The 27720-nt window shown below is 40.3% G+C and overlaps 1 protein-coding gene across 1 annotated transcript; it reads right to left on the reverse strand.

Moving 5' to 3' along the window:
* Positions 1-15721: 15721 nt before the first annotated feature.
* Positions 15722-20836, reverse strand: CXCL9 (C-X-C motif chemokine ligand 9). Its single transcript, XM_047092101.1, has 4 exons — positions 20755-20836; positions 18472-18598; positions 17056-17140; positions 15722-16000 (listed from the first exon to the last, which is right to left on the reverse strand). Exons 1-4 carry the CDS (start codon positions 20816-20818, stop codon positions 15896-15898), a joined length of 381 nt encoding a protein of 126 aa, XP_046948057.1. The 5' UTR covers positions 20819-20836; the 3' UTR covers positions 15722-15895.
* Positions 20837-27720: the final 6884 nt, after the last annotated feature.

Below are 27720 nucleotides of genomic sequence, written 5' to 3' on the forward strand. Positions count from 1 at the left end.
GGGTGGCTCAGTCGGTTAAGCGTCCGACTTCAACTCAGGTCACGATCTCGCGGTCCGTGAGTTCGAGCCCCGCGTCGGGCTCTGGGCTGATGGCTCAGAGCCTGGAGCCTGCTTCCGATTCTGTGTCTCCCTCTCTCTCTGCCCCTCCCCCATTCATGCTCTGTCTCTCTCTGTCTCAAAAATAAATAAACGTTAAAAGAAATTTTTTTTAAATGCAAATTAATTTGTATTTAAAGGACCACCTTTATAATCTTTATAAGTACTCTTCAGTCAGAGTTTTAAATTCAAATGCTGGTAATTCGAAGAGAATACATTTCTACAATTTCACTGTGTGCAAAGACAAAAAATGTGAATGAATGAACAAGGTAGGCTGTTAATACAAATATACATGTGATCACTCACTCTGTGCCAGGCACTGTTCCAAGCACTTCACTTGCATTACTCATTTAATCCTCAGAAAATCCCTCTAAATTAGATAATATAATTATCTGCACTTTACAGAGGAGGAAATTGGCTCAGACAAATTGACTGCCCAAATACATAGCTGCTGTGGGAGCTGGGGATTTCAGTCCAGGCAGTTTTGACTGTAACTAGTTGAGAAAGGAAAAAGGAGTTTCACAGTTGTCAACTAGTAAATGGTATGGCATTAATTGAAGGGCAGCGGTATTCTTCTGCTTAATATAAACAATTTCACAGAACATCAACTTTCAGTCCAAGTCATCACAGAACTCTGTGGAATGAGCCAAAAACCAGATAATTGTGTGATCACACCTGAGCACAAGCAAAATCAAGACTGCTGTGCAAATTACCATTAATTTTTCAGCTATGTTTGGAAAATGACTATTCTATTTATTAATCATTGTGTCGGGTACTTGTGAAGTTATTAAGAAGAAAATGTAAGCAATAAATATTTTTTAAAAATCCATTCATAGGGTCATCAGCTGGCTTAGCCCATGGAGCATGAGATTCTTGATCTCAGAGTTGTGAGTTTGAGCCCCATATTGGGTGTAGAGATTACTTAAATGCGTAAATAAACTTAAAAAAGTCATAGATTTAAATTTTTAAAAAATTGGTTAGGTTGTATTAGGAAAAAAATATTCCCAAAATGAAATATATTGAATTTTTTGAAATTATTTAATATAATTCAAACTCATAAGCTTATATACTATGAATATTTATCTTTAAAAACAAAAATATGACACGAATGAAACACTTAGGCCATGTCACAAACTTTTCTTTGCAATCTACATGTCAGGAACTAGGGTAGGTGCTAGGAATAAAAAAATAAATGAGGCATAGACATTTGCCCTTAGGAATCTCATAGACTAAAAAGGGAGACAAAGAGACAAACACATTTAAAATGAATAAAAATGGGGGCAACTGGGTGTTTTAGTCAGTTAAGCATCCAACTTTGGCTCAGGTCATGATCTCACGGTTCATAGCTTCAAGGCCCGTGTCCGGCTCTGTGCTGACAGCTTAGAGCCTCGAGCCTACTTCAGATTCTGTGTCTCCCTCTCTCTCTGCCCTTCCCCACCCTCAAAAATAAACATTAAAAAATAATAAAATGAATAAAAATGTCCCTTTAGTAGAGCAGTGGAAGCAATGGGAAGGACAACCCAGCCTAGAGGAACCAGAATGTTTCGGTTATGGTACTACTTGATTGAAATCCTGAAAGATGAGTTTCAATGGAGGAGGGAAAGAAAGGCTTTCTATATAAAGAAAATAACCTGTATAAAGGAATAAAGGCTTGAAAGAGTCTGGTGGATTTAAGGATGGCCAGAATTTTGGTGTAACTCAGTGTTGGGAGGGGAGTGTGCAGCAGGGAAGCAGCTGAGAAAAATGAGTTGGCTGAGATTATGCAGTCCTAATGATGCTAGACTTTCTGTGCTCTTCTAAGGAGGACATGTAGCTTTGTTCATTTTACCCCCAAACATGCTAAAAGCAGGATTTTTTTTTTATCCATGAGAAAACTAAGGCTGAGAGTGGCTGAGTATGTACTTTTAAATATATTAAACAATATATTATGTGTAACATAATCTACATATATTTAATGTATATTAGCCAGATCAATGACAAGAAAACTCCATATTCATTTCTATATTTAGTCTTGAATTGGCAAGAGAACTTTCCATCTTTTTCTGATCCCCAAATAATTTTTAACTGGAAGAGAATTATTCTAAAAATCTCCTTTATACCATTGCAAAAGAGATGCTATAATAATTATAAAATGGACCATATCATCTAGATTCAAATGGAATAAAAATTTCTTTAAAAACATTTTTTTACATGCACCCCCATGTTTATAGCAGCACTATCAACAATAGTCAAAGTATGGAAAGAACCCAAATGTCCATCGATGAATGAATGGATAAAGAAAATGTGGTATACACACACACACACACACACACACACACACACACACACAATGGAGTATTACTCAACAATCAAAAAGAATGAAATCTTGCCATTTGGATGGAACTGGAGGGTATTATGCTAAGTGAAGTTAGTCAGAGAAAGACAAAAATCATATGGCTTCACTCATATGAGGACTTTAAGAGACAAAACAGATGAACATAAGGGAAGGGAAACAAAAATAATATAAAAACAGGGAGGGGGACAAAACGAAAGAGACTCATAAATATGGAGAACAAACTGAGGGTTGCTGGAGGGGTTGTGGGAGGGGGGATTGGCTAAATGGGTAAGGGGCATTAAGGAATCTACTCCTGAAATCATTGCTTCACTATATACTAATTTGGATGCAAATTTTAAAAAATAAAAAATAAAGTTAAATTACAAAAAAACCCCATATTTTTAATGTTTATTTATTTTTGAGAGACAGAGAGACAAACAGACAGAGCACGAGTGGGGGAGGGGCAGAAAGAGGAGACAATTCAAAGCAGGCTCCAAGCTCTGAGCTGTCAGCACAGAGCCCAATGAGGGGCTTGAACACACAAACCATGAGATCATGACCTGAGCCAAAGTCAGACGTTTAACTGAATGAACCACCCAGTGCCCCTAAAACTCTCTTTATTAAAGGGGCCTAGACTAGAGGCTATTTTAAATCTTGATTGCATAAGATGCACACTCTTATATCTTTATTTGGGGTGTCTTTTGTGTGGAGGAGGGTATGATAGTCCAGACAGCAGCTGAAGCACCAGTCTTGAGCTATTAAGTATTAGAAGCAGTAGGAAGAAGGGAAGTGGGGAAGGGCAAAGGGTGCACCTTCTGCCTGAATTAGCCTTACAAAAAAGTTCCAAACAGTGTAATACTAATGCATTTATCTCCTTGGTTAGAACTTGGTGAGATGGATAGTTTTGGCTGGGTACAATGAAGCTTTGGATAAAGGGAGGGGAAATTATGTTTGTTTTGAGGAATAAGGAAATGTTTCACGAAGATGGGTGTACTTGAGAAAGGTCTTGAAAGCTGTGTAAAGTTTTGATATGTGGGTTGGGGGGGATACATAGAGGACAAAGAAACAATAACTCAGTTGAGACAGGTAGTAACCTCCATGAGGGTTTATTAGTATCATTTATGTAACAGAACTTTGTGGCATTCCTTAGGGAATATTTCCTTCTTTGTAAAATGAGAGTGTTGAACAAAGCCAATTCTCATGCCAACCTCACGACTATTACACTGCCATATTGTATGATCCACATGATGATCAACTGAAATTTTCCGTTAAATTGATGCTAAATATAGCAATAATAGCTGGGAATGATGGGTTTGATGTGCTCGTGATATTTTTTGAGCCTATCTAACGCCAACACCCCTGCTTCCATGTGAGATCCCATCCTTTATTTTCTAATAATCATGTATTTATTTTACAAATTTATTAAGATGTAATTAATGTACGAGAAATTGGCCATAAAGTGTACAATTTGATGAGTTTTGATATGTGTATGCACTCATGAAAGCATCATCACCATGAAGATAATGAATATATCCATTATTCCCAACTTCCCTTGTGCTCCACTGTCCCCAGACAAACGTACAGTTTCTTTCTGTCAACATAAGATTTAATTTGCAGAAATGTTATGTAAGTGGAATGGTACATTAGTCTTTTGTGTCAGACTTCTTTCATTTAGCATAATAATTTTGAGATGCATCCATGTTGTGTATATCAATAGTTTATTCCTTTTATTCTTGAGTAGTATTCCATTGTATGGATATAATGTATTTTGTTTATCCATTTACCTATTGTTAACTATTTGAATTGTTCCCATTTTTGACTATCGATATTTGTGTTCAAGTCTTTATGTAGACATATGTTTTCATTTCTCTTGGTGAATGCCTAGATCAAATGATAAGTTTTTTTTTTTTTTTAATTTTTTTTTTTCAACGTTTATTTATTTTTGGGACAGAGAGAGACAGAGCATGAATGGGGGAGGGGCAGAGAGAGAGGGAGACACAGAATCGGAAACAGGCTCCAGGCTCTGAGCCGTCAGCCCAGAGCCCGACGCGGGGCTCGAACTCCCGGACCGCGAGATCGTGACCTGGCTGAAGTCGGACGCTTAACCGACTGCGCCACCCAGGCGCCCCTCAAATGATAAGTTTTATTTACATTTTAAGAAACTTGCCAACCAGTCCTTTGCTTCCACCATTCCACTAAAACTGTTTTTATCAACGTCACCCACTGCTGTGATGTTGCTAAGTCCAATGTTCAGTTTTCATTCTTTATCTTATCTGCAGCATTGGATATAGTTGGTCTCTCCCTCCTTCTGGAAACATATTCAGTCACTGGCCTTTAACTGGTCTCTCTGCTTCTTCCCTTGCCATCCCTCCCCCCGCTTATGTTTGTTATTTTTTTTTTAAGTTTATTTATTTATTTTGAAGGGGGTGGAGGGGCAGGGAGAGAGAGAATGAGAATTCCAAGCAGGTTCTGCCCTGTCAGCGAGGAGCCCCATGTGGGGCTCAAACTCAGGAACCATGAGATCATGACCTGAGCTGAAATGAAGAGTCAGACGTTTAACCAACTGAACCACCCAGGTGCCCCATGTATGTTCTTATAGTGGTAATCAGAGGGACCCTTAAATGACTCAGGTTATTCCTCCAACCTCCCTTCTCACTCAGATTTAAAGCTAATATCCTTCAGTGGCATAGAAGGCCATACATAATAATCTGACGCCACACTACCTCTCTCCTCTCCCATCACATTCCCTTTCCCCACTCTGCCCCAGGCAAAATAGCCTTCTGCCTTCAATGCATCAAGCCTCAGGGCCTTCATACTTGCTGTTTTCCTCTGATGCTCAAGTGACATCTTATTGGGGAGGTCTTCTGTGACTTCCTGCCTCTCCTCCACACTCCCTTCTGCTTTATTTTTCTCCACAGTTCTTATAAGCCTCTGGCCTACTATGTATATACTAACTTAATTGTTTATTGTCTGTCTTTCTTCCAATAAAATATGAATTTCATGAGGACTTTGTTTTGTTCATTGCTCAATCCTCCACACATGGCACATACTAGGTAATCAGTTAGTATTTGTCGAATGAATAAACGCACAATCTCTAGTGTCTTCTGCTTCTTCAATTGTGTGATTTGATTTATTGAAGTAACAACTTAAAATATCTTAGACATCGACAGGCAAAATTTACCTCGAGATCAGTAAGTGACTAACATGTGAATTCTAGTTATTGTCTCTCTTGTTAGAAACCCAGTAATATTGACTATGTTCAGAAAAGCCAGGTATATTTTAGTCCTTTTCTAGTTAAAACAGCTTGTTTTTAAAAACTGTTAGATTAGCCACTGGAGGGAGCTCGTGCTTTTTTTTAAACAAGAAAATTCTATCATTTGACAAAATGACCACATACAAACTCAACAGCAAAGTTCTTTTTAAAGCTAATTTAATTTTTTGTTGTTCTTTATCCCCCCCCCACCCCAGCTTTATTGTTAGTTTTGCCCAGAATTCCATTCGTCCTTTCCTCCTTGTGGACAATGAGAACTGTTGGGTCTGCCCTTGGACAAATCAATCAACCCTAAGTTCAACAGGGACTATTTCCACCATCATTCTCTGCTATTTTTTTTTTTTCTCTGAAACCACCACAGCCAAGTTCTTATGTCAAAATGTTTCTCAAGAACCATCTGATGGTTTTTACTTTTTATGTCTTTATACTTAACATTTCAAAGGGTTTATACTTTTTATGTCTTTATACTTTAAACTTCAAAGGGTGATAACATTTTAGTTGGCTTTGAAAGATCTTCAGTGATTTTATGATAGTGGGAAAGTAGCTCCTTTGAAGATAGGCCACTGCACATTTTATCAATATTTAATCTCATAAGGGGTAAAGAAATAAAGGCTTGCTCTTATCCTTTTCCCAGATTTCTTGGGTATGCCAGATGAACCCAATGCAGTTTATTGCCTTATTCTGTAAGATCTGCTTTACTTGCTGGATTAATTTAGACAATGTAAAGATGATTAATGTGGTTTAGTTTGGGTATTCCTGATTTTCACTGTCATGGGAACCCATTAGGAAAATTTCCATTTGGGGGCCCAAGATGTTCTAATACCACTATATAATTTTTCCACCTCATGAGAAATATGATAAACTGGGGCTAGTTTTTTGTTTTTGTTTTGTTTTAGCAAGGTATATAAGGATTTGGGGGTCCCTTTTAAGAAGACAAGTTACAGGGCACCTGGGTGGCTCAGTCAGTTGAGCATTCGGATCTTGATTTTCAGCTCAGATCGTGATGTCGCGGTTTGTGAGTTTGAGTCATGTATCGGGCTCTGTGCTGACAGCTCAGAGCCTGCTTGGGATTCTCTCTCCCTCTCTGTCCCTCTGCTCATGTGCGTGCTCTCTCAAAATAAATAAATAAACATAAGAAAAAAGAATACAAGTTACAATAGGGGGAGAGAACATGTAATGTGTGTAAATTACCCATTTCTTTGCTGATAAATCATCCTTGCTTTTTTTTTTCTTTCTATAAATATTAGGAAGAAACATGTTTCTCTGTGGCCCAAATGATATGAAGGTTATGGTGAGATATCCTCAAGCATCCACAACCTCAAGGATCTTATTTATTTCAGGAAATAAATAATACTGAGGAGAAGATTTTTCTCGTTTCCTATTGAGGAGGGTCATTGAAAGATGAAACTGCCAGTGGACCTGTGAGCTGGACCTGGGAGATGGGATGCTCCTCGCCCCTCCCCTGTTCTTGAAATATGGGTTCCACTTGCCTTTCTGGATCCCAGAGGCTGCTGCAAGGACATAGTCTTGAGATAATGATGTGATGTTGGGAACACCTGCACGGTGTATGTGACTGAACTCTGTTAATGCCTCTTGATAAACTTTTAGGATTTGGCGGGTGGGTGCGGGATCCATTCATTTTGTGCCACACAGCACAAGCCTGGGTATAAGTTCCATTTGCTATTATTAAAACTACCACCTTACCAACCTGGAGTGGCCTGCCTCTTTCTTTGGTCTCTCCCTGACCTCTGCGTGAAGTGGCCAGTTTCAGATTATACCAGGGATGCTCCAGGGAGAGTTGTGAACCTACACCTCCCCCAGAATGTTCTTCTCAGTTATGAAAGGAATAGCATCCCCTCTGTTGTCTACCCCCAAGTTGAGGGACCCACAGAGGGTAATGGACAATTGGAGAATCTCATCTTCAGGCAGAGGAATGGAGCAATGGAGGGACTACCTGGATATTACTCGGCATTACATTCGATAGGAAATAAATAATGAAACTCTTTCAGAGTCTTCTAATTCCCATCTCATTGTTATCAGAATAACCTAAGACCAGAGAAGTTGTTTCCTCACATTTTGGCTGCCCTAGATTAGTTCCCTACAGTGCTTTATTTTCAAACATAAACATACTTAAAGGAGTACAGGGAGCGTCATTGTAACATGTGGCCAGGTTTAGTCATCAGGTCTCCATTACACAAAAACTGTGGTGTACTGGACAGAATACTGAACACTGAATGCTTTGCAAGAAACTTAGAGATCGTAGTCCCTTACGCTTCAGTTTACAGATGAGGAAACTGCTACTCAGAGAGGCCATAACACTTGTCAACACTACTCGGCCAATGTGTGACAGACCAGTAATGTCTTTATTTCCAGACTCTTGGATGTACTTCCATCTGTAAGTTTTCTCCCATTGGTAAAAGTCTGTGTTTGGGGCTATGGGAGAGAATAATAAAGATAATAGCAGCTAACACTTAGTGATCAAAATAAAAAGTATAGGGGAGACTGGGTGGCTTAGTCGGTTAAGTCTGACTCTTGACTTTGGTTCAGGTCACGATCTCACGGTTTGTGAGTCCAAGTCCCACATTGGGCTCTGCACTGACAGCACGAAGCCTGCTTGGGATTTTCTCTCTCCCTCTCTCTCTGCCTCTCCCTTGCTCATCCTCTTTCTCAAAAATAAATAATGAACATTAAAAAAATAAAAAGTATATGTAACCTGTGTCATTTGGGTTCTCTGGGAAGCAGGCACTGAGATAGAATCAGATGTCCAAGTTTATTGGAGTTAACCCTTCAAAAATAAAATAGGAAGGGAGCAGAATTGGGCAGAGACTGCCTCAGACTGTGATACAGACTGTGATACAGATTGATAAAGTCTTAGTCAATCCAGTGGGGAGCTCCCAATTAAAGACTCTCCGTAAGGGGAGTCCTGCACTTGGCAGACATGACCAGGTCCTAGTATTCTTTGGAAGCTGCCCAGTAAGACCATGGCCTGAAACCTGAGGGGAGCCAAGCTGCGCCAGCTAGAGGCGGTGGCCAACTGCCCTCTTTGTGGCTGACCAGCAAGATCTTTGTTGCAGGGTGATTCGAGCAGCACACCTCCATGGCTGCTACATAACCCAAGTGGCTCCAAAGTTCTCTAGCCTTCTGGAGTTACCTTCAATATCCAAGTAGAGTGACTTAAGCCCCTATTCCATCAATGAGAAATCGAAAACCTTTCCCAATATTTCCAGAGTCTCAAGAAGGCTCACAATTAAAACCAAATGTTACACAGCAATGTTTTAAAGCTGGTCTCCCCACCACAGGTAATTTCCCACTGGCCTTCTTTATCATTTTACTTTGGCATGCTGTCCCCCTTCCCATTTCCCTCTCTTGCCTCTCTTTTTTGCTGTTCCAGGATCCCCAACACTCTCCCTAGCTGCCAGAGATAATTCCTGTTCTCTCATTATTCAGAGAAATTTACCTCCCTTTTGCCTTTTTTAAAAAAATATTTATTTGAGAGAGAGAGAGCGAGAGAGAGTGAGCACAAGCCTGGAAGGGGCAGAGAGAGAGAAGGAGACACAGAATCCAAAGCAGGGTCCAGGATCCAATTTGTCAGCACAGAGCTGGACATGGGGCTTGAACCTATGAATTGTGAGATCATGACCGAGCTAAAGTGGGACGCTTAACCTACTGAGCCACCCAGGCACCCCTCACTTTTGCTTCAATTTCGATTCCATAAAAACTCCTATGTTAGTCTGGCCCTAATCAAAGGCTCCAAACAAGAGACATCTATCTTCCCTGATAGACGTTTATTTTATCAGATAGATGTAAATTCTGCTGTTTATAACATAAATAAAAATTTGTTTAAGTTAATATAAAAATTGGTGACACACACGTAACAACACTTTTTTCCTATTATATAGTTTATTTTGACATTTCTCATCTCATACTTACAGGTTTTGATTTTCAGTTCCTCCTTGTGGAGGAAATGCAGGCTGTCTACTCTGATGCTTAAGAAAGGCTGATGATAGGTGGCTGGGCCCAATGGGGCCTATGCTCTACACAAAAGGCAGAGGCCAAGGCCCTGTTCCCTGGAAATGGAGGTACCAGCAACTCTTTCCTTTTTCTTTTTTTTTTTTAAAGTAAGACAAATTCTTTATGAAAACAGTCAACTTGAAACAGTATAATAAAATACTGTATTTAAAAGATGAAATTTCTTTATTCGTATAGCAAGCTTTTAAAGAAAGCAAATAGTTATGGATACTTTGCTACCTTTCCCTCTAATCTTTTATCAGTTTGGTCCAGTCCATAATGTTATTAACACACTTAGATTTGACAGCTCCTTTGTGATTTACTAACTTTCTTAAAATGTAGGGTCAAACACCCCCGTCCCCTCGGAATTTTAAAATACTGTAATTTGGTATCAAAATGCCTCAACGGATGTCTCGGCCAGGTGACTACCTAGGAGCTAGCCAACTCCTTATCAGCAAGGAAGGTTGCTTTTTTCTCCTATCACTTAATTTCATCTTCTCTCTACACAGGCCAAAAAAGAAAGTGATAGTATCCTAAAGCTTCTGTAATTGCAATCTCTCCCTGTATCTTCCTTTCTGTTAAGAAAGCAACTTTCTTTTTTCCCTGAAGGGATGAAGAACCCTCAAATAGTTTTCCTGATTAACTCACCTAGAAATCACTGGCATTTAAATTCAAAAGTACAGCTTACAGACTAAATATTTTACTGATTTCCTTAACAGTTGCTCTAATATAAAAAGCTTGTTCAGCTACAGACTGCTTTCTGGTATAGCAAAATAATTTAAATTTTAAATTAGAGAACAATTCTTATGGTTAAAGTTTCTGACAGAGTACTCACAGTGGGAGGATTTCAGTGTGCCCAGGAGCATTCTGGGATGGAGTACTGGGTGGGATGGAAAAGCAAGATTTGAATCATGAGTAGGTGGGATTCAGACGGGGTTGAAGAGGGTGGGTGAAGGGAGCAGATGAACAAAAGACCATCAGTGAAATTGAAGGCAGAAGTGAGCATGGTAAGTTTAAATGATTGTGGTAAGAGTGGTTGAGATTGATTTGGGAAAGGCCTGGAAGAAGATTTAGGGTGAAGCATATGTCATTTAACTAAAAAAAAAAAATACATATTAAGTGCTTCCAAAGTGACAGGCACTGCTCTAAGCACTATGGATGCCAAGGTGAAGAGTACTTTCTGCAGTCAAGAAGCTTAATGTTTGTGGTGGAGTGGGGGATAGGAAATAACTACATATTTTCAAAAGACAATTTCAGATTGTGATGAAGTTTGATTGATTTATCAGATTGTGATAAAAGAGAAACAGACTATAGATTTTGTAAATTGTGGGCCTTTCTAGATAAAATTATAACGGGCATCCTCTGTATGTGTGTTTTATTTTGTTAGTTTATGTTTGCATTATTATTATCTTCCATATGATTTTTTTTAATGTTTATTTATTTTTGAGAGAGCGGGCGAGCAGGGGAGGGGCAGAGAGAGAGGGAGACAGAGGGTCTGAAGCAGGCTCTGCAGAGCCCAATGTGGGGCTCAAACTTTAAACTGTGAGATCATGATGCAAGCTGAAGTTGGATGCTTAACCAAGTCACCCAGGTGCCCCCCATATGAATTTCTTAATAGGAATCTTTTAAAGTCATTTGCCCATTTTGTGAAGGCTGGCTTGGTTAGCACTCTATCTTACAATCTTCATAATTTTGTTTGTAGTTTAGAGTTAGCCAGAGAAGACTGTGCCCATATAAGGGGCAACCCATTGTTGCAATGCACTGAAAGCCACTGACTGAATGAGGACACGTGTCAATGCCTCCCAGTTGTGTATGTCTCACTTTTTCTGCAGGAAATCTCCATGTGACCCACGACCACCTGACAAATGCATTAAGTGAAGCTGTCAGTATCAACTACTAGGTTCAGATTTATAGTAAATCTTCAGCTCTTTCTTATTTTTCTAGACAAAAATATTCATGAATATTCTCATCTCATCCACTCCAGAGGGTGTACACAACTCGACTTTGGAAAGCACTATACTAGAGAGGGTTTGGGGACAAGATGACAATTTCATTACGGAGTCTCTGTGAAGTGACATTTAAGCTGAAACTCAAATAATGAGGTAGGAACAGCCAAGCGAAGAAGGTGGCACAGGTGTATCAGTTAGGAAAACAGAGGCTCTCTGAGTATTGTGGGAATAAAGAATTTACTATAGGAATAACATCTTATACAGATGAGGAAGGATCTTTGGAAGCAAAAGTCTGGCAGAATATTTAAGGGGTTGGAGAAATATTCACAGAAATAATCAATCCTTCAGAAATACTTCCAAGTATCTGGTGGAGGGTTTGGGACCATTGTTAGTCACAAGACCAGCAGTCATGAAGATGAGGTAAACATGGAGGACTGCAAGGGCAAGCTGGAATCCCCTGGATACCACTGTGTCTGTCATTATATCTATTCAAGAGTAATGGTCATTCCCTCACTTCTGCCTTCCAAATCTCACGCCTCTTTGGTTAACTCTAACCTAGAACTACACAGGGAAGAGGATTCTGGAAAACAGAGTTCCCAGATTAACCAAGTTGATATAGCACAGCCCAGCACAACAGAGAATAGCATACACAAAGGCCCTGAGAAAGAAATGAACTCAGTGTGCTTGAGAGACAAAAAGGTGAGGCTGAAGCTAGTATTTGAACGGGAAGGATGGAGGGAGCATGGTCAGAAAGGCACACAAAGCCTAAACTCATATGGGGCTTTGTAGACCCTGGTATGTTTGACTTAATTATAAATTACAGGATTTGGAGCAAAGTGGTGGTATTCTATGAGTTATGCTTTGCAAGGATCATTCTAGCTGTCAGAACGGTAAGGAAGCAAGAGAAAAAGTTGACTAAGGGAGACAGGAGGTAAAATAGGGAGGCTATTGTCATCTAGGAAATGGACAACGATGGTCTGGAATATGAGTATAAAAAATGTAGATACACAAAACTTGTCAAATGAGCTTTTGGTCTCATTTTTCCAACACATTTTTTTAGTCCTGGGAACATCTTTCCATGTATGAGATGTGGAACCCTCTGTTGCAAGGAAAGTGCAGCAGAGCTAAGTGGTCAGGGAAGGTTGGGACTGACATTGAGTACTTCCTATGCATCAGGTATATGCTGGGCCAGTTCCTCACAACAATCCTGAATAAGGAAACTGGTGTATAGGGAGATTAAACAGTATATTTGAACTGAGGTCACATAGCTAATAAGTGGTAGGCTTCTGATCTTAACCAAGATATCTCAGAATCCAGAATCTTAGCTCTTTTCACAGCATCCTGTAGTTTCTTAAGGCCCTTGTGAGTAGTCATGTCCACCATCAGCAGCTGCTACCTGCCCAAACATCATACCTTTCTGGCCTCTCAAGTGTACTTCAAATGTACAAGGCTGATATCCGTTGTTCATTCTCAACCTTCTTAGTCCACGCTGCATAATAACTCCAGCCTAAGTTTCCTGGACCCTTAAAGAAGTTATGTTTAGAGCTCCATCATAACTACTTGAGGCTTTATAATAGTTCAATATATATACTTTCAGGATATGAAAAAGGGTTAGGACAGTTTTGGTTTCCTGGTTTATATCTCATTGGAATAGCATTAACTTTCAGGACTAGGAAATAAATTGCATTCTACATAACTCTTCAAAATCAATGTTGTTATAAGACATTGTTGTCATATTTTCCATAGAAGTTTCTCTTCTGTCTCCAAAGAGCTCTATAAAGGGCTTCCATGTCTTTATCTCAACTATAGCCTATCTGACATGGAAACAAATGAAAAAGGACATCTAATAATTACTGTTAAACATGCAATGATTGAGGTGCATGTCCAAGATATTAAAAAAATCAGTATTTTTTTAAAATGCAGGTCTAAGTTTATTTTGAGAGAGAGAGAGAGAGAGAAAGAGCACGCGCAAAAGCAGGGGAGGGGCAGAGAGAGAGGAAGAGAAAGAATCTGAAGCAGGTTCTGTGCTGTCATGCTGTCCTATGAACTGTGAGATCATAACCTGAGCCAAAACCAAGAGTCAAATGCTTAACTGAGCCACCCAGGTGCCCCAATCAGTATTTGTTTTCTGATCAATGGTCTATTTATTGATGCCCTTGCCTTTAAAGAAAGAAAATATTTCAAAGTACAAGGTATATATGCCAGAACTGCTTTGAACTTAATAATTATTTGCTCAGAGAGTATACATATATATATATATATATATATATATATATATATATATAAATGATGAATGCTTATCACGTACATATATGTCATAGGTACTTAGTCAAAACATGTTGTCTCTGGTTGTTACACACCGTCCACTTTACCTGTGGGAACTGGGTCACAGACTCTCAAACTATGAAATGTTTAGAGTTTTCAGGGGTTTCATGGAAGGAGCTAAAGAGTTTCACAATTAGATATGATGCTGTTTGGGTGGGATCATCGCTGGGCAACACTAAAAATCACCTGCAGTGTAAGAAGTGACAAAATCTGGCAAAGTAGGTGTAAGTTTAAATTCTGGCCAAAGATGTCCTTTCCTACATAATTCACTGAACCTCCTCTTCAAGAGGGTTTCCAAGCCCTTTTGAGGCTAACTGGGCACCAGCCATGCCACCACTAACAGGATTTGCTACTCTCTCCAGCTCTTGGTTTCTTAATACCCTTCCACCTTTTTCATGAGAGCTGGCATGGCAATTGATAATCACAATACTTTACAAACTCTGAAATAGGTTAAACTGAGAATGAAATTTATATTTACCTAAAATGAGTTTTCAAAAGGAACTTGGTGGTTTTCTTGTCAGACATAGAGAACTGAGGCTTGTCCCAGGAATAGTATTAAAGGAATTTTTGTATGAGGTGGGTAAAAGTTGGACAGGAAAGCTCCTTCCTATTGTAAGATTCTGTGATACTAGTATCCTGTATTATTTTATGAAAATAGTTCAGAATATCCGGTGTTTTAAGCATTTTTGTTTGTTCGAGAGGTGAAGTTAACATCCTGTCATAAAACAAGAATGTTGCATCAGCTCCTATTCCTGCAGTGACAATGGCGTAAAGATAATGAGTAGAAGAGGTTACCAGGGGTTAGACATCATGGAGTAGCCAATATAGCCAGATCCTGCCCTGAGGAGGCAGTCTGGTTGCCCCCCTACTTGTAAAATTTGTAATTAAAAAATTATTCAAAACCTAGTTCATAGTATACTAGGCATGGTGACAGAATCAAGGAAATGAACTGTGGTCCCTGCCCTCAAGGGGCTGACAATCTGGTTTGAGAAATAAACATGCAAAAAATAATCAGAAAACAATTGAGTGTTCACCTATGTGGTATTGAACACAAGTGAACTTGGAGTTTTAAAATAATCCAAGTGTCCAGAAGATTTTAGTTAAGAGGCAGGATTAAACTGAATCAAAGACTGGGTCAAATGAGGATGAGTGGGGAGAAGAAGGCATTCCTATGGAGTGCTAGCATAAGAGTGAAAAGGAGTAGACCCAGGTGAATGAGAGCATGACGTTATAGCAGAGATAGGCACTAAATTGTGGTAGAATGGTGAGGAACAGGCTTGACTGAAGCAAAGGTGAACAATAAGGTCAGCGTGGGCAGGCATGATGGAGTCTAATGTCCTCAAAAGCTGGACAGAAGGTTCTGAAAGCCAAGTGCTAGTGTTCTTCAGCGGTGGCCCACAGAAACAACCAGCATGGGTCTCTCAGATACACTGTGAGGCCTGTGGGCAGATTCAAATACAGATGCAGATGGCCACGGCAGCTTGGTGAGGTCCGGCTCGATTCCAAACTGCTAGGCTTATTAGCATGCTGACGGGCTGGGGCTTGCCGACATGTGCCTCAGAATATTCTCTAGGGGCTGGAATTTGTGGGAAGTGCAGGGCTGATCTTCTAAGCAGCTGTTGTGTGTGGGATGCGACTGTGTACAGGATGTGATTGTGTGCACATTTGTCCAGATGTGGGTGTTAAGACCGTGGTCTTAAGCATGACGAAATTCAGTTGGCTGGAGGTGGAAGAACAAAGTCAAACTATAGCCTGTAACAATTCTTAATGTTTAGAACTCAAAAGCAACTTTCTAGCTTTAATTACAATTTCATAATAATGCTTGAAAATTTCCAAATAAAAAGCTTATGGATTAAGATGCCATCTCCTTTTGGAATTATTTCATCATAATTAAGAAGAACCTTTTGGGTATAAGGTTGGTAAAGTGGTTGCTCATGTGGTCTTCTTTTGATGAGGATGTTGAGATTTTTTAACTTTAAAAATTTTCTTGCTTTTTTGAAATTTTTTCCCTTTCTTTTGCTTTTTCTTTTGGCTCACCTGTAAGGAGAAGGAAAACAAGGGTAATGTTTCTTTATCTTACCATTTTTCCTTCTTTACATTATATTTGGACTTTCCAGACTGTGGTTTTGTTTTGTTTTCAAGTCTTCAAACCTGGTTTAAAGTTGCTTCACTCTCAGAGGGGCTCCTTTTGCTTCTCTTTACATCACTGACTTTGAGCAGGAGGCCACAGCCTTGTAACTGATCTTCTTTTGTCTATTCTCTTGGCCTATTACTGCCTTTACTCTAATTCTGCTTACAACCTACCTGTCCAAACTACAACCTTCTGAGGCTGGTACTATTATCATCCACTTTCTACAGAGGAGGAGAGGGAGGCCTGGAGAGGGTGGCTTGCCCAAAGTTGCATAGCTAGTATGTGGCAGAACCACCAGACTGTCAGACTCCTGAAGCCAAGTTCCCAGCTACATATTCTGTGGCCCTCTTCAAATTTAACTCCTGAGCACATTACACAGGATTCTTCCCACTTTGTCCTGGTCTACTTTTCTACTTTTCACTCCCTTCATACAACTCCAGCCACATTACTTGAGGCTCCCCGAATACAGCAAGCTCTCTCATGGTCTATGCTTCTTTTTCATGCTGTCCTTACTCTCTTGGTGAACTACTTATTCTTCAAGACCCCAGTCATATGAAAAGTCTTCCTTAACACTTTCTCCCTGCCCCTCCTTCTGGCAAAATTAATTACCCCTTCTATAATCTTCAAGACTCTTGTACATATCTTTATTTCATATTTCTCACATTGTACTATAACTGTTAGTGCATTTGCTACATCAGGGAGGGCTTATACTTTATTACCTTTCCATCCTCAGTGTCTACCTTTCAATTCAATACACATGTACTTCTAGTGGAGGAGACAGACAAGTGATACTACATGCAAAAATACAATTATACCTCACAGTGATGACATTATTCTAGGAACAAGATAGAAGCGCAATAACATAAATGAAAAACATACCCTTAAAGGAACCACATAAATTCTTTGTCTTCAAAAGTTAATTTCTAAAAGAAAGAAAACTTTGTTCCTCCTAGTCACTAACCTGTTTCTCCCACTCTTTAATCAATTCTTTCACATCTGCTGAATCTGGGTTTAGACACGTTTGATCCCCATTCTTCATTGTCACACTGCCAAGGAAATAGCAACAAGATTTATTTTACCTTCAATAATTTAAATTCCTCATCTTACTCTCAGAATGAAGTCCCCCAATTAGAATGTACTTGTGTTATCACAATAGGCATCTGAGACTTCCAGTCTTCCTTCCTGCCTTTTCGTTTTCTTAGTGAGTGAGGGGACCTGGGCAAATTTCTAGGATAGCACACAGCCCTAAATTAAAAAAATCCAACTGATATATGCAATAAGAGAAACTTAAACTTATATGTAACGACAATATTAGTGCTGCTCTGTTGGAAATAGTTATTTATGTTTAAGTGAAGAAGCAAAATAGAAAAGCTGTCAATATAGCTACATTTTTTTTGTAGAAACTGTGAAAATCAACATGAGTTATGCTAAATTTTCTAATGAAACTCCCTAAAACATAAAATATTTTTCTGAAACACGATTAACAGACTGGTTGAATTTTTTAAATTACTCACATCAGATTCTCCAGGAACAATTAAAAATTTTTTCCTTTAATTTCTCTGTATAATCTGAGGATACGAATACCTGTTCTATAGATCAGCCTTGATTTAGGTTTCAAAAGACTGAAACTAGCGATTCTAATCTTTAGAAATGTTATTATTGAGTTTTTATTTAAATTCTAATTAACAGTGTACTATTAGTTTCAGGTGTGCAATATAGTGATTCAACACTTCCATATAACACCCCATGAAAAGTTATTATTAATAGGAAAGAACTAAAGACACAATACTGCCACAGTAACAGTTTGATTTCAATAGCAAAATATTGGAAATAATCTACATTTAAGCATTGCTTATATAAATTATGGTACATCCATAGGATGGAATATAATTTGGCCATTAACAATCACAGAAAAAATGGTATTATAGAAGATTTACCGACATGAGGAAATGTTCATGATATAGTGTTAATAAAAAGGCAGTCTATAAGAGTACGTACTGTACGATTTTATTTTTGTGTATGTATATGTATATATATGTGGCATCTATATATGCACACAAATGCAAATAAGGGAAATTTGGAAGACAAGGGCAAGGAGTGACTACCATTTATCACCGGTGGTAGAATTATAAATGATTTTTATTTTCTTCTTTTGGGTTATCTGCATTAAATATTTTCTACATGCTTGATAATATATTATCCTTGGTTCTAATCTCTACCAGAAGTTCCTTATTATTTAGAACTAAAAAAAGAAGTAGCTCAGATTTATGGAGGGGAAACCATCTGAATTTGAACAAGTGTTCTGTGGCTAATATTCACACTAAATTTAACGTTCCTGCCAATATGGTACATGTGTTTTGGATGAGTTGTTACTTACATGATTTCAGTTTTCTCACAAGAAGGGCTTGGGGCAAATTGTTTAAGGTCCTTTAAGGATTTTAGGTGGATTGTCCCTTGGCTGGTGTTGATGCAGAAACAGCGTCTATTCCTCATTGTTAGGGTTCCTAAGGGAAAGAAGGTAGAGCACATTGATTTAAGGCAATGTCTCTATTTATTTATTTGTTTATTTAGAGCATGTGCTAGAGTGAGGGACAGGAGAGAATCTTAAGCAGGCTGTACGCTCAAGTGGAGCATGATGCAGGGCTCCATCCCATGACCTTAGGATCATGACCTGAGCTGAAACCAGGAGTCAGTTGCTCAACAGACTGAGATACCCAGGCACCCCAAGGCAAAGTCTCAATTTAGATGATCCATCAAAATGATACATTTGACTTAGTCATGATTATTACTGTCACATTAGTGTCTGTCTGTTGGGGAAAGTGATTAAAAAAAAAAAGGTTACTGCTAATTGACCTATGAGCTGGACCTGGGCCCCAGGAGACTCCTCTTCCCCTCCCCTGTCCTTGGAATGTGGGTTCCTCTTGCTTTTCTGGCTCCCAGAGGCTTCTCTAAGCCAAGGACACAGCCTTGAGAGAGTGATGTGATGTTGAAAATACCTGCATTGCATACATGACTAAGCCAAGTTAGGGCCTCTTTATAAGTTTTTAGGGGTTGGTGGGCACCCAAGACAAGCCTCCTATGTAAGTTCCCTTTGATATTATTATAACTGCAACCTACCAACTTGGAGTGGCCTGCCTCTTTTTTGATCTCTCCCTGCCCTCTGATTAAGGAGGCCCATTTTAGATCACACCAGAAAGGCTCCCAAACTGTGAACCCACACTGTTAATCATTTCCACAAACTCTGAAGGAGGTATTATCCTCATTTTATAGATAAAGAAGCTAAGGTTCAAAAAAGTTATGTAAAGAACACAGTAATTTAGCTTTTGGGGGCAGGAGCAGGATTTCAGTTTAGGTTTTTTTGAGTCCAAATGCATTGCTTTTAACTACCATATCTTACAACCTTAAGAAAGGAAATTAAAAAAAATTTTTTTTAATGTTTATATTTGAGAGACACAGAGAGACAGAACATAAGCGGGGCATGGGCAGAGAGAGAAAGGGAGACACAGAATCTGAAGCAGGCTCCAGGCTTTGAGCTATCAGTACAGAGCCTGATGTGGGGCTTGGACTGATGAACTGTGAGATCATGACCTGAACTGAAGTTGGACACTTAACCAACTGAGCCACCCAGGCGCCCCTGGAGATTTTTGCAATATTTAACAAATGCCTATCACAGGTCAGACACACACCTGATTCATGTGTGCTATATGGACCACAATTTCTTAAGCAACTCCCAAAGCCATTTATTACTGACATTAGGGGAATGGAGCTTGTTTTAGACAGAAAGCTATATTTATAATAACCAATTACAACCATCATCCTCATCCTCCCCACTGCCTTCCTTTTTGATAGTGCTTTAAACCTTTAAAAACCCTTTGAAATACACTATCTTCATTCCTTAATTCTTTCATTCATTCAACATATATTTACTCAGTGCTTACTATATGCCACACATCGAGTGGTAGGTAGTAAAAGCATGACTATAAATCTCCATTTTACAACTGAGGAAACTCAAGCCTAGAAAAGTTCATTAATTTGCCCAATGGTAGTTAGTAAACAGATTAGAGACCTGATTATTGGACCCTTAATTGCTTAACCACAGACATACTTATCAAGAAACAGTATCAAGGGCTATAAAAATGATTTGGGGGACAAACCTTTTGACCTCATTATCACCCCGTTCAACAGGCATTTATTGAACAGTTACTACATGTCAGGAATTCACACATCCAGACTGAGAAGATCAATGTTTGACTTAGCAGGTCTTAGAAATCAACTTTGTAGGGATGCCTGGGTGGCTCAGTAGGTTAAGCATCTGTCTCTGACTCAGGTCATGATCTCACGGTTCGTGAGTTCGAGCCCCGCTCTGGGTGAGCCCCAATTCGTGTGAGCCCTGCTTCTCTCCTTCTCTCTCTCTTTGCCCTTCATGGGATTCTTGTGCTCTCTCTCTGCCTCTTGCTCACCTGCACCCCCTCCTCTCTCCCTCTCTCTCTCAGGAAAAAAAATCAACTTTGGACAATCAACTACATCACTGAGAACCTTTCATGAATGACTTATATCACTATCTGATGCATGTAATCAACTTTATTGGGCAAATCAAGAGACTTCAATAGCAATTTATATCTCTAACTTTACTAACCTAATATAACTCAGAACCCCTTACCTTGACCGCCAAGCAGAGTCAGGAAGATGATACTCAACAAAAGAGGAATACCACTTTTCTTCATAGTGATAGAATGGAGTTCTATTGAATCACTTCTGTATTGGATTTCAAGCCTGAGAATTTCTATAGAGAACACGCTCCTGGGAATCATATTTATTTGGGAAATCCAATTCTCTCCTAAACTCTGATTGGCTGGTATTTTTAGCTGATGTAGCTAAACTGACCACAAACTTAATTGTGCTGGGGGAAACCCTACTCTCATATCCAAGGGAATTTCTGCATGTTTTACTTCCATTTCACATAAATGGGTAGTTTATTATAAGGATATGAAACCAGCATCACCAGCAGCCTTTAGCAAAATCACAGCTACTCACCTGGGTGAAGAATAGGTTACATAATGAATATTACACAACAAGGGTTGGAGATGTGCTTTCCAGACGGAAAATACTAAAGTCCAGATAAATAATACACTTTCCAAATTTTCTTACTATTTATAATATCCTTCTGTATGGCTACATTTATTTTTTCTGTATTGTCTACCCAAAAATCTTAAACAGTCAACATCTTAATATCCTTAGGGACCAGGTCATTTTCTACTGTGGCAAACTCATTTTTTTTTTTTTTGTATCACTCCTGCTACAGTTTATTATTTTTTAAAATGGTTAGACTAGTTAGTATAGGGACCAGTTGAAAAAAGATAAATGGGACTACATCAAACTTAGAAACTTTTACAATCAAAGGAAACAATAGAGTAAATAAGGAACCAATGGAATGAATTCAAATCACATATCTGATAAGGAGTTAAGATTCAAATATATAAGGAACTTCTATAAAACAACAACAACAACAACAACAACAAAACTCCAACAACTGGTTTAAAAAGCGGGCAAAGACTTGAATAGACATTTCTGTAAAGAAAATATACAAAAGGCCCAAGCACATAAAGAGATGCTCAACATCACTAATTGTTAGGGAAATGCAAATCAAAACCACAGTGAAATATCACCTCAAACTCATCAGGATGCCACTATCAAAAACCAGAAAATAACAAGTGTTGGAAAGGATGTAGAGAAGTTGGAACTCCTGTACACGGTTGGTAGGAATATAAAATGGTGTAGCCAGGGGCGCCTGGGTGGCGCAGTCGGTTAAGCGTCCGACTTCAGCCAGGTCACGATCTCGCGGTCCGTGAGTTCGAGCCCCGCGTCGGGCTCTGGGCTGATGGCTCAGAGCCTGGAGCCTGTTTCCGGTCCTGTGTCTCCCTCTCTCTCTGCCCCTCCCCCATTCATGCTCTGTCTCTCTCTGTCCCAAAAATAAATAAACGTTGAAAAAAAAATTTAAAAAAAAAATAAAATGGTGTAGCCATTACGGAAAAAAATATGGAGGTTTCTTAAAAAATGGAAAATGGAATTACCATTTGATCCAGCAATCCCATTTCTGGGAATATGTCCAAAAGAATCCATAGCAGGCTCTCAAAGAGATATTTGCACACCCATGTTCATCTTAGCATTATTTACAATACCCAAGAGGCACAGCAACCCAAATGTCCGTTTACAGTTGAATGGATCAAGAAAATATAGTACATATACATAATTATGTTGTCTTAAAAAAGGAAATCTTGTCACATGCTACAACATGGATGATCCTTGATATTATGCTAAGTGAAATAAGCCAGTCACAAAAGGACAATATTCATATGAAATATCTAAAGTCAAATCTTAGAAACAGAGAGTGGGAAGGTGGCTGCAAAGGGCTGGGGGAAAGGGTGAGGTGAAATTAGTCTTTAGCGGGTGAAGAGTTTCGGGGTTATAAGATTAAAAACTTCTAGAGATCAGTTGTACAACAATGTGAATATAACTAAAGACTACTGAACTGTACACTTAGAAATGATTAAAATGGTAGATTTGATGTTATGTTTTTTTTAACCATAATAATAAATTTAAAAAGGAACAAGGGATTAATTGCATATAATGGAGACCCAAATTAATAGTGACTAATACAGAAGTGTATTTCTCCCTGACAGAGGCAGGTGGACTAGGGCTTGTATGGTGGTTCTGCTGCATTAAGTCTCTCTGAGAGAGACTTATTTCTGAGAGAGAGAGAGAGAGAGAGAGAGAGAGAGAGAGAATGAGTAAGCATGAGCAGGGGAGGAACAGAGAGAGGGAGACACAGAATCCAAAGCAGGCTTCAGGTTCTGAGCTGTCAGCACAGAGCCCCATGCAGGGCTTGAACTCACGAACCGCGAGATCATGACCTGAGCCAAAGTTGGACGCTTAACCGACTGAGTCACCCAGGTGCCCCAACTCAGGCTCCTTCTATCATTTGCTTTATTATCATCTCTAGGTTCATGTCCCCAGTATATGTCTAGGTATATGTTCATGTCTAGGTATATGGCTCAAAGGGGCTTGCCATCATGTCTACTTTCCAGGGACAGGATGGTGGTATGGCAGAAAAAGGGCATGTTTCTCATTTTCAGACCTATCTGGAAGTTTTACTCATCACTTTCCACGGGCCAGAACTTATTCATGTGGTCACACCCAGCTGCACAGGAAGTTAGGAAATGTGATCTGTATTTTGGTTGATCCACTAAAATTTGGAGGTTCCATTACTGCAAAAAAACAGTTCTTTTTTTTTTAAGTTTTATTTTTTTAATGTTTATTTATTTTTGAGAGAGAACACAAGCAGGAGAGGGGCAGAGAGAGAGCTAGACAGAGAAACCGAAGCAAGCTCCAGGCTCTGAGCTGTTAGCACAGAGCCCGATGTGGGGCTTGAACTCACCAACTGTGAAATAATGACCTGAGCTGAAGTCGGACACTTAACTGACTAAGCCACCCAGGTGCCCCTAAAGTTTTAATTTAAAGCCCAGTAACACATAGTGTAATATTAGTTTCAGGTGTACAACATAGTGTCAACAATTCCATACAACACCTGGTGCTCATCACAAGTGCACTCCTTAATCCCCATCACCTATTCAACCCATCCCTCACTCACCTTCCTTCTGGTAACCATCAGTTTGGTCTCCATAGTTAAGAGTCTATTTCTTGATTTGCCTCTCTGTTTTTTTCCCCTTTGCTCATTTGTTTTGTTGTTTAAATTCCACATATGAGTGAAATCATATGGTATCTTCTCTGACTTATTTCACTTAGCATAATACTCTCTGGCTCCATCCGTGTTGTTGCAAATGGCAAGATTTCATTTTTTTTAATGGCCAAATAATATTGCGTTGTCTATCTATACCTCATTGTCTTCATCCATTCATCAATCGATGGATATTTGGGCTTACAACATTTAACTTTTTTTTTTTTTTGTTATTGCCTCTCCTGAGATTAAATTAAAACGAACCCTTAAAAAATAAGATTTTGTTGGGTAGGATTAAACTTGGCTGGGCCACTAATATGTGTAACATCTAAAATTTTTTCAGTTCCCCCAAGGACCAATTTTTGTTCCCTTGAGGGTAATCTCCTTCCCCATCCCATCCCCAATGCGAATGCATGCTGTAGAATAATGGGGAACATATATTAGGATTTCCTGTAACATGGTGTACATTTTTTGACCGATTTTTTGATGACTTTTAATGCAGAACTCTTTTCAAAGAAAACTTGTGGTGACCTTTGATACAGCTTATTCACTCGGTAATGCTTAATTCTGGTAATGACTGACCGTGCATAACGTAGAGCTGGGTTTAAGTCCCAGCTTCGCTACTTAATGACTGCAAAATACTTAACTTCTGCAAGCCTCTGTTCCCTCTGCTGATAAAACTATTACTGACCTCACAGGTTGTTAAAGTTAATGGCAACAATTCATTGTTAACCGCAAAGTACCACAAAGCTAGAGATCATTCTTTCTAGCAAAGAAAAAGGAGACAAAAATTTCTTAGGATAAACAATAAGGTCCAGCATGGTCGGCCCTTGCCCACCTTTCCAGACTCTGCCTGCAGGACTCTGCTCCCACACCCTTTCTTCCCTCCGTTCTTCAAAGGGACCATGCCTCTTACCCATCGCGCTGTTTTTGCTCGTGGCCTCCCTGCCTGGAATGCTGCACCTGCGCTGCCTCGCTAGCCTAGTAGTAGTAACCTTACTCACCTTGGATATCCAGGATGGCATTAACTCTGGGAAGATTTCACTGACCCCCAGACTTGCTCAGGGTTCTTACAGATAATCTCACACCACCGAGTGCTGACATCGAAGGCAATGTCACCTTCACCAGAAATCCTATAGTCCAATCTCCTTCCGCCACAGGAACGAGGAAGGCTTTTGAGCATCCCCGTCCCACCACCGTGCCTGGCGCGCAGGACCTAGGGAATACAAGAGTGAACGAAGGCTCCCGGCCTGTCTCGACACTGCGCGTGCGTGCGTGGCACTGTCTTGTTTCGCGGGAGTTGAGAGGGGGGAGGCGGGAGGCCAGACCAGGTGACCTCCCTAGAGGCTGAGGTGCGAGCACTGCGCATGCCCAGCCAGCCCGCTTCCAGAACTTTCAGTGGAGAGGCTACAGGCGCAGCTCGCTCCCGCCTGTGGTGCCCGTGCTGAGGCGGCTGGAGGAACGCATCGAGAGAAAGGTAGTGGCTGAGCTCCTTGGGAGTTCTCCTCTCTGCCCCGTATCCGGCCCACAGCCCCCCCCCCCCCCCCCCCGACCCCGGAGGCCACGTTTCCTTGGGGGACGCCAGGAGCGGGGCCTGTTTTGCAGTTTCCACACGAGGCTTGGGTTGACGCTGGAGGGATCAATGGCCTCCAAAGGGCTTGGTTATCGGGGCTGAGGCGGCCAGGTGAGGCTTGGGAGGGTCCTCCGACCATGGTTTGTAGTGACAGGGACAAGACGTTTTGGACAAGAGAAAGGAGGTCCTAGGGTCAGGAGCCGCGGAAGGCCAGCCTTGTTTATATTACACAGAAGGGGCTAATTTACGCCGCTAACAAGCCGGATGGGAGGGCTCGTGTGGAGGCCCCGCTGAGGGGTGGGACTGTACCCCACCAAGCACCTAGGGGGAGGGGTGGCACGTGGAAATGAAGGCTGACGCTGTCGCCCTCAGCCCAGGCCTGTGCTGTCGCCTTTCCGGAGGACGCCTTTCCGAAATTGCCTTGAAAGCTCTGAGAAAAAACCCCACTTTCCTGCCTGGGCAGAAGGACAGGGAAAATCCCAGCAAAGCGCTGTTTATGGCTAGAGAGGGCTTTTAGGAGAAACAGAAACTCAGCAAGAAGATATTGCAGGCAGTTCTCACAGTCCTGGGAAAAGAGCCAAGGATTATCAGCGCAGTTGAAATCAACAGATAATTCCACTTTCCCTTTGGACGTGGTTTTAACCTGTTTTGCCCCCCAAAAATCCCCGACCCCCAAGGAACCAAATGCTCGGGTAACCTTCAAGAGCAGGATTGCAGGATTTTGTTTTCGTATGTGTGTGTGTGTGTGTGTGTGTGTGTGTGTGTGTGTGTGTGGCAGGATTTTGCAGAGGCAGGGTTTTGTTTTCATGTGCGTGTCCGGACTTCCGCCTTTCTCTTTTTGATTATGGAATCCGTGTGGTCTGTTTAATTAAGGACATAGTTTTAGAGTTTGTCACAGTGACAATAAATCTTCCTTTTTGCTTGTGAAAGGGGAAGTTTCGTTTCATAATGAAATCCCCAGGCCTGTTTGAATTTTTGCAGGGTGGACTTCCCCTTCTCTCAGCAGGTATTGCTAGTTTTAAAGGACGCTGACTTGAAAAGGGTTTATTTCTTGAAAGTCTCAGAAGCCCCTACTGAGCATTCTGATTTTTTCTTTTTTCCTCTCCCCCTCCCCCCCCCCCCCCCAATGCAGGGAGTCATTTCTTCCTTCCACAATATTCTTGTATGGTAAGGTGACTGCAGGCAAATAATAGTTGTGGGGGGGGGGGTTTCAAATCCTGTCCACTTCTCAGATAACAGAAGGGAACAAGTTTTACCTTTACTGATCTTGATACCTGGCCTCCTGGTTTATATTTTTTAGGTAAAGCTGGAGGATTGGATTAAATCTATTAACTATTCTGAGAGGGAATGTTAGGACATCATTTAAAGGACAGCTGTGGCTAAATTCTGGCACTAATACATTTTTGCTCTGTGGTAGTCTGACGACCTGTTACCATAAGTATTAAGCTGCCGCCTGATTGAAGAAAAATTATCCTGAAGAGCGAGAAAATATTTTTGTTTAAAAATCAATATTTATTTAAAGTGATTTACATTCACATTGTTTCGGTAAAATTACAGGAAAAATTCGTATTCTTCATTTACTCTTTATCATTAATTAATTTCATTTATCAAGCTGTTATTCTGTACTTTTAGGACACAAATAGGAACGAAAATCTGCCCTCAAAGAGCTCGCAGTTTTGTAGGGAGAAAGTGTAGTGAGTCCTATAGAGGAAGTGGTATGATAAAGGACTGTACTCAATTATTGGAGGCGCGGAGAAGGTCACACCTCTGGTTGAATTAGGTGTGGAAGGGAGAGTTGGTTGGAATTTGTTACTAGAAGATGAGTGGGGGAGGCATTTTGAGCAAGAGGCATGAGAAAAAGGATGTCAGAATTTGGAAACTGCAAGAACTTTGGTAGGATGAAGGGTACAGTGATAATAAAATTGGAGTGGTGAGAAAGGAGGCTAGAAATACAGTAGCCACCCGGACGATGAAGGGCCTTGTACATCTCTATGTGCTGAGCAAACCTTGAAGAGTTTTTTTTTTTTTTTTTAATTTTTTTTTTTTCAACGTTTATTTATTTTTTTTTTTGGGACAGAGAGAGACAGAGCATGAACGGGGGAGGGGCAGAGAGAGAGGGAGACACAGAATCGGAAACAGGCTCCAGGCTCCGAGCCATCAGCCCAGAGCCTGACGCGGGGCTCGAACTCACAGACCGCGAGATCGTGACCTGGCTGAAGTCGGACGCTTAACCGACTGCGCCACCCAGGCGCCCCCCTTGAAGAGTTTTAAACAAAGGAGTGAGTTGAGGAGATTCACAAAGACCCCTGTGTACACTT

The sequence above is a fragment of the Lynx rufus genome, unplaced genomic scaffold, assembly GCF_022079265.1.
Source record: "Lynx rufus isolate CCGP_SWC_20201006 ecotype Redwood Valley unplaced genomic scaffold, mLynRuf1.p SCAF_3, whole genome shotgun sequence".
Classification (NCBI taxonomy): Eukaryota; Metazoa; Chordata; class Mammalia; order Carnivora; family Felidae; genus Lynx; species Lynx rufus.